A 12051-nucleotide genomic window follows, 5' to 3' on the forward strand; every position below is an offset into this window, starting at 1 on the left:
TTTTCATAAAATCATTTCGATAAATCAGCAATACCGTTGATACTTATCGTTAAATCCGCATATTCCCAACTGGCGCTTGAAAGGGCGTTTTTCTGTATAAGATATCATTTTCACTGTGAAGCAATTCTAATTTGTGCTTCATCGTGTTTCTTTCTTTCTCTGTCTCTCTTTCTCTTTATCTATTTGCATTATAGTTTTATTTCTCATAATAGTTCTATTTCTCCCTATAAGTCAGAATAGAGATTAAATTCATTATGATCAAACTGATATTCATCTGTACCATTCGCTGCTTCTCCCAAATTAATGCTTCCTTCTTCGGTCGATTATTCTTGTGTTCGTCCACGATTCGAATGGATCCACGATGATCTTGATGTCAGATGTTTGTAACTCCATAAAGCGAAGAATCTCTCATAATTTGTTGATTGTAAAATCCGTTGCAGTATTCAGTCTCATAGACATAACTTTATATAATGACAAAAAGTATAGAAAATCCAGAATCATAAGGTATTTAAATACTACAAATAAACGCACATTTTCAAACACAAATTTGATCACATAAAGTCACATAACGTTCCGTAAAATAATATAAAATTACATAAAGTCAAATCTATTTAAGCATACGATTCACAATTGTAAATTCATAAATGGCACACGTAAGAGTAAAACACTTAATCGCACTAATTACGACCGTGAAGATGCACCCCGCTTCTGAATCCTTAAGGGCGTTCTAGCGTTTCTTTATGAATGTACGTACGTAGAACCGCGATGACGCGATGACCGTCTATCGACGTTAAACAAAGTTACGGCAAATATTTTCTGTAGACGTACGATTTTCGGCAAACTATGATGCGCTGGTCGCGTAACACACCATACGCGTTAAACCAAAATCATAAAGTTCTACTATTTGAGTAGTATTCGAGTTCTACTGCTTAACATTTGTTCGTTAAAATGTTAGAAGTAAAAGACTTACTACAGTTATAAAATTTTGAAACGTGCATACGATAACGAAACTTTTTGCTCCTGTATAAAATCGTCAAGTGTTAAGACAATTTCGAATATATGTGTAATGTTTTAAAAATATAAATTAAACTTAATACGAATAAACTGAGAATTAAATACGAAATATCAATATTTATTAAATTAACAACATGAGTAATAAAATAATACTTAACTTAAAAAAGATATAAGACAATTGTTTAAATGTCATTTCAAGTGCTCGCGAAATTCTTTAGCAATGAACTTTACAATAATTATATTGCATATAACATACGAAACTATTTTACACAGCAGAACATAAACAGAGAGCAGAGATAGGTTTTAAGATTTTCATGAGATTTCCAGTCATTTTTATAAATGTAAACCTATCTTCCTTTTCCTAGATAAAGTATTTTCGTATCGATAAAATTGATATATTAGTTTGTTCTATAATATTCATAACAAATGCCCTATATTTGTATATTCATTGGTAAAAGTAATTCCGAATGTACTTCATTACTGTACATATAAGAAAAAATGAGTTCGTAAACCTACAGCTAAACTCTTAATCTAATCGGAATTAATTTAAAAAATATCCAATAATTTTCTACGTTTCGTACAACAAAGGCTTCTGTACCTTTTCTTTCGGAGATTCAGACACTTGTGTGATTCTTTCCTCTACGGTTTCAGTCGTTCTACTCGCTGGAATTCGTGCTGGAGATGAACCTACAATGTTCAAAAAAAGAACATTTAACCATACACGCGTTGATATACATAAATATGTATGTATACAGAGCGTTCGACGGGTACGTGTAAAAATGTTTAAGGTGCGATTCTTGAAAATAATATGAAAATCAAGAATAAAAAATTGCGTTTTCGGATTTGTTTTTCATTATTATAAATTAAAAATCGGTTGAAATATCTGTGTGCGAGCAAACCTTACGCGAACGAAAGTGGGGCAGTCCAAGCAGCGGGGAACACAGTGGTTCTCAAGTGGAACAAAAAATGGATGCCAGCTTGCCTCATACAACTCAAAGAAAAAGTAAACGATCCTGCGCGATTGATGAAAAATGTGTTTTATAAGAAAAAAAAATCGCACAAATTAACATTAACCCTGCTTACTCATAGAAATTCGTAACGATATATCGTTAAATATCGAGGACTACCCTCTGGCATTTCCGAGAGAGAAAGAGTTTTTCGTTCGATTTGAGGACCACTGTGTTCCTCGCTGCTTGGAACTGCCCTACTTTCGCTCACGTAAGGAGGTTTGCCCGCAAACTGGGATATTTCAGCTGATTTTTAATTGACGATAATTACAAACAAAGCCGAAAACACAATTTTTTATGCTTTATTTTCGTATTATTTTGCCTTTAAGAATCGTCTCTTTAACTTTTTTACAGCTATAGCCGAACAGCCTGTATAGTTACATTTTGTATCAGATAGTGTTTTAGCGTTCACTTCATAAACGAATTGCCATCCATGTTATCGACTGTTATCGATTATTTCATTTCAAAGAATCAGTAGAATCCGTTTTTTTTTTTTTTTCGAAAAATATTCTAGTTATTATGTAAAAAATATACTGCTTCCAAAGTACTTATTTATAAATGTCAAGTTTGTAAATATTTAACAGTGCCGTTGATGAGAACAAAATATACTTGAACTAATTTTTAATGTAAACGTTTGTCTCTATCGTCCATACTGGACTTACCGTTAACTAAGAAAATATCACAAATTTGTAACTTGTGGAAAGTTAAACATTTTGTTTACAATGGAATTATTAAAAAACCTCCCTTGAAACCAAATAAGTTTGCTTCCCCAGTGCAACCGAGTCAAGTATTTAGATAGACTGGTATAGATACCTCATTTTGTACAACTGTGATTGCATGTATGTGTCGTTGTTTGTACGTACTTACCACTGAAAGTTTGATAGAACTGTGAAAGGTAAGTAAGTATCGATAAACGATCAGGTACAGCACAGGAAGCCATATCTTCTGCATCCAAAAGTGCTGGTATTCCAAGATGTTGCTCTGCAATTCTGAAAGCCAGTTCATTGTTCCCATATATATCGTTCTTGTCTAAACTGTCAAAATCACTGCAACCAATATAAAGAATAGATTATTTTTATTGATTATTCCAGCACATCGCTATTGTAAGTTCAGCAACATTATCATAGCGCAATTTCAGTACTTTACAATCTCAGTGTTAATAATTAAGTAATAACAAATAAAATATCTATGAAAATGGTCAAGTGATAAAAAAGCTTATGATAAATACATATATTTTGGGCATTATTTCATACACAGGATATTATAGAACACATGGGCCCCACTTCGGAAACTAATTAAACGTAAAAACAACGAAAAAATTTCATACAAACGTATGCTCTGTCTGCCTTCTTTTATGAGATATAACGAATTTTCTGTTTTGATTATGCATTATCTGATTGCCTTTATAGAAGCTGCTGAAGATGATCATTTCAAGCATTTCAATTGCATGTCAAGTCAAGCCTATAGACGTCTTGTCATGGATTCAGTTGCACTTAAATGGCTGCTGATCTTTCCTGAATTTGTTGAAATGGTTATTCTATTTTGAACTTTAGCATTTTAACCTTTTGCAACAGGTGGTGCGTACACGATAAATTCATTGTATCTCATATACAAAGACTGAGCACACGTTTATATGAATTTTCCCCATTATTTTTAAATATACAATCAGCTCGAGAAATGGCTCTTACATGTTCCGTTACACCCTGTACAGCACTACAGTATACTATACAGTATACAGTCTACTACGAATAGTAATGAATAATAGTAATATGTTTAAAAAATGAATAAGTATTGAAAAAGGGAAACTAAATTTATGCATAATGTATCTTTATATTATTGAGCACTAAATACTAAATAGATCATACACCCCTGACACATGTCTCGCTATCAACCATATCGTATATAACCGGATCGTCATGTGCATTCTAAACTTCCTTTGTCACTCGATTCCGTCAACATTTATGGTGTAAACAAGCTCACGTCCAGCCAGTTACGGTGCTCCAAATACACTCCATTGATACAAAAATTCAATCATTCTTACAGCAAAATAGCAAAAGGCAACAACAAACAATTGTAATAGTTACATATACTAATAGAAAAAACCTATACAGGGTGGTTGGTAACTGGTGGTACAAGCGGAAAGGGGGTGATTCTACGCGAAAAAAGAAGTCGAAAATATAGAAAAAAAATTTTTTTTTTTTGTTAAATTTTTCCATCGAGACAACGATCTACAGTGAGATCCGTTATAACGAGACGTGATAAAGTGCACGCGTACCAAGCGAAAATTCAAAGTCGATTTTCTCGAAAACAAAGCCTCAAACGAAAAATGTTTATTCTATATTTTCGACTTCTTTTTTCGCGTAGAATCGCCCCCTTTCCGCTTGTACCACCAGTTACCAACCACCCTGTATAATCGAAGCATTTTTCAAAACTGTACTATCTAAAATTGTTAATTGATTAAAACCTTTCACAGAGATGTAACTTACTAATAAGGGAAGTACGATATCTCGGAAATTCATCAAAATTTGTAACGTTGCAGAAATGTATATTAAGTAGATCCAATGTTACGTAAGTACATTTCTCATTGTCGATGAAACGGATCTAAGAATGGAAATGTCTCCTTTAAAAAAGTGGAAAATTGTTATATTATGCGAATATCTTCGAAATTGTATTTGACGTTTAAAAGAAGTTAAATACAAGATGCTACAAATAATTTTCTAAAAAGACAAGTGCTATCGTGTAAGTTATATCATATTAAATAATTCTACAAACTTGAATTGCGATACAAAAAATTCGATTATAATTTCGGAAGTCCATAAACTTTAAATAGTAATGACAAAACTCGGTTTGTTTATTGTTAGAACGAGTGGTATACTGAAAATAAGATTATGAGAGTAGATGTATTTTGATTGTCGTTGTTCGAAATTAAACCGAAATTCTTTAATATACGCTCGATGGAGCTGAAATTGTAAAATTCAGATGGGGTATAATAAATACCTATTCGTCGATGAGACAGATTTAAGACCAAGGAAATCTAATATGTAGGTAGAGAAATAACAATATCGATAAAATGATAGATCTCCGTCCGTATTTTACAGTGCTGTCCGGAAAGTACCTGAGAAAGGAATATTTATATATGTCTGTATATGTGCGAGGTGTATCCAGAAAGTAAAATCTGATTGGCTACTAAAAACAAGCAGAAATTTATTTTCAAATCCTTCGACGTCCATTGCATTCTACGCGTATTAAACTACTTTGCTACGTAATTTTTACCCTTATCAAGGAGCCCAGTTTCTACAATGAAACGTGCAGCTAAGTCCTAAGGTAAGGTGGCACTCAGCGTAAACATATGTTTTCAAGTTTCAAACGATGTGACACAATTTCATCACTTTCCATTCATACCCCATAAATTTTACGGCCACGTTTCTATGAAAGTGTGTCCGAGGTTATGTTCACGCTGGACGCCATCTTAGGAGGCACCGTTCTATGAAGCGGGAATACAAAAACTAAAATCTTAATAAGGGTAAAAGCTACGTAACAAAGTAGTTTAAGATATATAAAATGCAATGGATATCAAAGGTTTTAGAAATAAATTTCTATTTCTCATTAATGCGGTGAACGAAGAAGTGGCCGCATACGTTTAAAGATATTGTCCCCGTCTTTTCTTAACATTAAACCTACCGGCACTTCGTGTATACCTATTCCTAACGTGTGCGGTCAAAATTACCGGTAATTAAAATAATAGTTTTTATGATTTAACTTAGATAATGATTAATTTATAACTAAATGTATATAAAATAATGAACTGTCATAAAATTTCGTCCAAAACTCCTTTACTTTTGTTTCATTTCAATTATAGACTTAAATAGAATTACTCTTTTATTTATACAGAGATATATCTTATTCAACTTCGCTGCATTTTTTACAAATTATCTTATTATCAAATGTACATTTGCCGCATAAATATTTCCAGTATCTTAAACAAATTTTCGTGATCTTGTAATCTTTAAAATTTTTTACTTGATAAGTTTTTTGTAGTAATGAATCTGAACTTGTTGATAGTTTTATTGCATGGTTTTTCCCGCGATTCTTTATAGAAAAGTAATGTATGCACCGGGTTTATAACAATTTTGTGAATTCTTTGTAAATTGGCCCCATACAGTAGATACCATTGCAAATTTATTGGTTCGTAAATGTTAGCTTCTTTCACTCTTCTTATGAAATCGTGTAAACCTCATAATTTCAGCAAAGTTATTCCTGCTCACTGTTTTTCAAAAAAGTGCAGGTCTCCAAATTTTATTCCACAAATATGAGACATCTAAATTTTTTGCCTAATATGCACCGCGCGCATATAGCAGAACAATAAATGCATCTAGTTTTGTTGCATCTAGCTCCATCTTAGTTCCCAATACTATAGATGCTTCTTCTTCCGTACACTTTATTATATGATCCCATATACGGTGATCAATGATAAGATAAAATGCAGTCTTCATTTGTCCTTTCGTTATATGCCGTTTAGCATACCCCTAAAAATATTATGAACTGATGTCCTGCCAGGTTTGGGACTTGCATCTATTTCTTTCCAAACTGTTCCATCGGGCCCAGTCTCACTCTCTACTATCAACGATAATTTCTTTCCTTTTTGCCCTTACGTAAACGCTTATTTATAATATTCAACTCTGATTCGGTTGTAAATAGCTTTTCATGTGTTTCCATGCCGTTTTCAGTTGCTGAAGTTTCTTGTTCATCGCACACTGAACAGTCTTCTATGTCCGTTATTTTTCTTTTATACTTTTTTTTAAAAGTCTTGACATTTCTAAGGTAGATATTTATCACAGAATAATACCATGTACGGAATACAAAATTATTGTCAAATTTGATATGCTTTACTTTTCCTTTTATAACAACTTTACACGAAACGCTCTGAGATGCTCTCTGTCCGAGTTTTAGAGATAACAAGTTTAGATGTTGACTGATTGACTAACAAACTGAGATGTATTCTAGTCGAAAGGACAATAGCAAGTAAGAATATGGACTGTGACGACGATATTTATACGAAAATATTGATGAGTATTGACAGTTCTCCACCAACAGTTACTCGAGGGTGGAATTGGGAAAGCTTTTTCCGTGTTTTATCGCAATGAGCAATAACCCGAAGAAACTTCTCGACTTTTGAAATGTTTGTAACAATGGACTGTAAAAAATGCTAATTTTGTGGCGGTTCCTTAGGATTATTATAGGCCCAGAGTTGATATGTCTTGACAGCTGGTGGCTATCTTGATCGAAGGATGGATTATGTTTTATGACAAGATTACGGGTGTAACAGCTGTTGTTATTTGTTATTACTGATTTTGTTTGTAATTTGACCTTGAGATAGCCTTTTCTTTGTACTGATTGCATCTATTTTAAGAATGACTAAAATATTTTGTCGAGCGGTCAAAATAACAGCTCACGGTAGGCAAGGTAGAGTACAAATTTTTCTCAAAAAATAAAAGAGCAAACTAAAAGTAAATACCGAAAAATATATTGTATGCATGTTTTAGGAAAAGTCAGAAATTATGAACCGATATGATAAAGTTTAAATATGGTTAAATTTGTGTAGAAGTTCGAGAGCGGCTTGTTAATTATGCAGAATTCTGGTTCAAGCTTATATACCATGGGAAACACGTGTGATATTCAGGGTGGCTTACGCCAACTCGAACAGTCACTAAACACAACAGTTTTTACATGTTTATGTTGCCTATTACATCGCTTTAACTTTTCTATAATATCTATATATCAGATGTAATAGATGTAAAAGAAATAGAAAATAAGAGTTATTTATTTTGAAAAAATCGAAATTACAATTAATTTGTCGTATTCCAAATATTGTTATAAACATATTATTTGTTGTAACATTTCACAACATTGTCCATACTTACATAAAAGGGTTAAATCTATAATATAAACTAGATGAGACAGACGGCAGAAAAAGTCCATGTATATGTATTAGGTCCAAGAGAAGACGGATTCTACAGTCCGTTAATAAAAAAAAAAAAAAAGATGAAAAGAGATGTGAATGTATAAAAGTTAATCTGATCTGCATATCGCAGAATGTTGTGTTTTAAACGATACCGTACTATAAAAAATTATAAACTATAAAGTGTATTAAACAATGTTATTATATCGGTTAAAATCATAAATATTAAAATAATAAATCATGGAAATTATACGCTATCAAACGCAAATGGCTAAATGATTATAATATCGTAAAAATGTATCGGACTGACAAAGGATTAATAAACCCTTAGAATGTACCATTCACGCTAATAAATTATGGTTTTACTTACATGAGATCAGGTCGGAAGTGATGAATCATTGCACAAAAAGCGAGGCCATCTCTCCAAGAGGTTGTCATATTCTGCACGTTTACATCAGGATAACCCTCAGTTATTCGCCGACACCAAAATTCTAATGCCTTTGTACCTCGCTTTTCGCCCATCTTAAACTTTTGATTATACTTTATAATCTTTCAAACCTTCTTTTATCCTTATATGGACGAGATGGCAATAGTCTGTCCTTGAACCCTTGCACGACAACTCTGTAACGAATCATAAACGAAAATATAACAATACTTTCGCGTTGATAAACCACAATCTTGTTTCTTATTCGAAACTTCTAGATATGAACTGTGGTGTTCTTTGAAAGAAAATGTTTCATACAGTAGATATAATAGTAATATTCAATCGGTGATTCTGCGAGATAAAATAAGATGAGAATAAAAAATAATATAATTGCGTTTAAGATTTTGTTTTAATAATGTCATAAACGCGTAAAAATGCCCACGAATTGCGAAAAACGCACTTCGAGTAATAACGGAAAATAGCCACGAGTTGAAAATAAATACATGGCGAATAATTATCAGGAAAATTCATACAAATGACGAGTGATCACAAAAAAATTCACTTTTTATATATATGTCTACGAAAGATACATAACTACCAACGCGATATAAATCGGTGCTTTTCAATCTTTCCGTATATACGAACCAGTGAAGATAGGAAAATTATTTCGGGGGTAATTATTACAGAGCAGAAATAAAAACTTTATTTATAGTACAACATATGTAATAACTTCAATCTTAAATTCTTTATTTAAAATTTGTTAACTTCTTATTATAATAACTTTTATATAACAGTAATTTTATAATAGTGCTTTGTTTATTTGTTCTTGAGCATTATATTTAAGTAAGTATTACAAAGCATTATATTTAATGAAAATTTCCTGAAATAATTAGAAACCGATCAGTGAAAAAGCTACTAATAAAAGAATTAAAAATTAAAATTGAATATAATAGGATTGAAATTTTTAGAAAATAATATTTGATTAAAGCGGAACTAATGCGAAAGTTCCTGTGGCTTCTTTGCAAGAATATTTGATAACCGCAACTCGAGTGCTGTTCCGAAAAACAAAATACTGCATTGACATCTATTCTGTCTCTTTCTTTCGTTTTTATAAGCTGAAAAAATTTTCTCGCATAAATATATCCCATGAAAGGATTGCTAATCCATTACTTCCTTTAGGAGTATCCTCATTTTCAGGATAATAATAGTCAAAATTTTGAACGGTCTTAAATGCTCGGTTATTATTATATCAAATATGAATTTCCGGCTGATTGTCTAACAGCTGTCGAAAGATCTTGCAACGGTGAAAACACTCCTATATCTTCTTCTTGTACACGACTATCCCAAGGAGCCAGTTTCTTCTTGAACGCGTCCGTCTTATTTCTCAGTGTAAAAATATTTGTACAAAATGCTTGAAGAAAAATATCAAGTTCGTTGAAACGCAATATGCAAGCTTTTATTAATGCGGAATTTCGTTCTCTCCGAAACTGTTTTACTTCTTCTCTCAGTTCGAAAGAACATGAAAGAACCTTTCGTTTCGATAGCCACCTCGCTTCCACATAGAGAAGAATATGCTGATGCTGCGAGTCCATACTGTGACACAGCATCGTAAACAGCTTTGAGTTCAAATCTCGACTACAAATTTTATTTATTATTTTCACCCGGCCATTCGTCAAAGTGCCCAGTTCGGAAGAAAGCTTTTTGTAATTAAATACTGTCGGTGAACTATATAGTGGGTGGACAACGTTTCATACTCCCGCACATTTGCTCCAAACTGTTAACCCTATGCTTAAAAATATTCATTCAGAGCACAAAATATTTTCAAGCTGGTACTTCGTCCAGATAAATCAAGGCGACAGAGAAGTTCTTCCGTGAAATCTTTATCTTCACGAGATATTTAGTTTACGTAGTGGACTATATAGTAGATTGGAGTCTTCTGTCCCGAAAAGGGTCCGGAGATCTGTGCGAGGATTTTATCAAATTTGAATAGTAACCTTGTTATTCAACAAGAACATTTTGCTAAACTTACAACCCATGATATTAAATGAAACTTGATGTTACAAAAAGATGAATACGTACAGATGATTGATTTGACTTATATTTCGAATAAAACCCAGTTGGGAATGAATGCTGACGAATGAACGATTTTAGGTATTGATGGTATTGATGGTATTGATGGTATTCTGATCGCAGAACGATCTCAAACAGCAACGGTGAATTTTCTCGGACTCTAACTCTTTTCTTGCGATTGATAACGATCCTTTGTTTCAGACCGGTCCTCGGGAATTTATAGCTAGTGATAATCGGCGATCATCGTCAATAGCAAATCAACGCTCGAGCTAGGCCTTTGCAAACATAGTTTAGTTTCGGGTGGCAGGGATTGCTGTGAGTGCTTCCACGCACCTCGCTTCCTGTACGCGGTCGGGTTCATCCAGCCGTGTGCTTGTGTTCCAGGAAACCACGGCATCTCTGCCCGATACATTAATGCTAAAACAATGGCCTGTCGTTGAAATAACGAATTTTTCCCCTCCATAGTTTCTTAGCGGGCAATACAGCAGACATATCCCTACTCGTTGCAACCTACGCTGTCATTCTGGCCAGCACTACTCTAAGCGCATAAATTGCAATAACGGTCGGCAGCTGTTTAAAAACACTAATATAAATAGTAATACGCTAACGCGGATGCAATATTTTTGCGGATGCAGATATTTTTTTCGACAAAGGATTGAGTTTTACACGGAACTTCTGAGCATTCGAATAACAAGGTTTGCTCTGAGTATTTCTTACTTACTTAACCCCTTGCCATACTTTTACGAGTCTGAGTCGTGATGAGAATTTTGAGCCAAACCTCGATATCACGAGTTAGACTCCTGGTTTAATATCATGTCAAACGTGAATATCACGAGTCTCACTCGTAGTCTTAATCTCGGGCCAAGTATGATTGTATCGAATGATGTCTTTTTTCTAAACACGGGCGCGGCTATCTACGCAATCAGTCGCACGATCTCATGTTTCAAGTTCCGACATTCTGTCTCCGTCGCTTCGGCTCTTTTCCTGACCATTCGGGCATAACGTTTGGGCCCTGATTCCTCAGAGTTAGATGGTATGGCAAGGGGTTAACAACAAACCGAAACTCGCTTGTATGAACTTAATCTCCCACTTTCTAAATCCCGTATTTTTCTTTTTTTCTTTAGTTCCAAGTTGTTCTACGTTTCTCCAACATGGTTCCAAAAAAATAACGATTCCAAAAAATTCATCTCGAAAATTATCGAGCTCCAAAAAGTAAATTTAGAGTACGATGCAATAAAATAAAATTTGATCTCGAAAATTATGCTCGAGGTAAATGTTCCACGAACTTTTTTCTACAAATTTCTACTGATCCAGAGGTGTAAAATCACGCTACGGTGATTTTTATACTTACTTTTTATGCAGCCTGTACGCAAGTATGTTTTTTGTTTGTTATATTTTTCAAAGTATTAATTTTTGTAAGGTGTTGCTATTTGTATTTTTATACTTAAGACATTTCGAAAAAGGTCGGACTCGTTTCATTAACTTTGTAAAGCTGTCTTTCGTAGTAGATTCTCCTCATTGGCGAGTCTGTCATGGCGAGTGGTGGGACAAGGCTCGGGAGAGGCGCTTCGGAATAA

The 12051-nt window shown here is 33.6% G+C and overlaps 1 protein-coding gene across 1 annotated transcript in view; it reads right to left on the reverse strand.

Moving 5' to 3' along the window:
- MICAL-like (protein) overlaps positions 1–12051 on the reverse strand; it is a 56173-nt gene that overhangs the window by 38077 nt on the left and 6045 nt on the right. Inside the window, exons 2-4 of the mRNA XM_069119477.1 lie at positions 8351–8601; positions 2889–3067; positions 1613–1701 (exon numbers count right to left, since the gene is read on the reverse strand). Of these exons, the coding sequence (XP_068975578.1) occupies positions 1613–1701; positions 2889–3067; positions 8351–8502 (420 nt within the window). The 5' untranslated portion in view covers positions 8503–8601. The remainder of the gene's footprint in view (positions 1–1612; positions 1702–2888; positions 3068–8350; positions 8602–12051) is intronic.

This window comes from Bombus flavifrons, chromosome 9 (assembly GCF_040668555.2).
Source record: "Bombus flavifrons isolate JBK064 chromosome 9, iyBomFlav1_principal, whole genome shotgun sequence".
In the NCBI taxonomy this organism is placed as follows: domain Eukaryota; kingdom Metazoa; phylum Arthropoda; class Insecta; order Hymenoptera; family Apidae; genus Bombus; species Bombus flavifrons.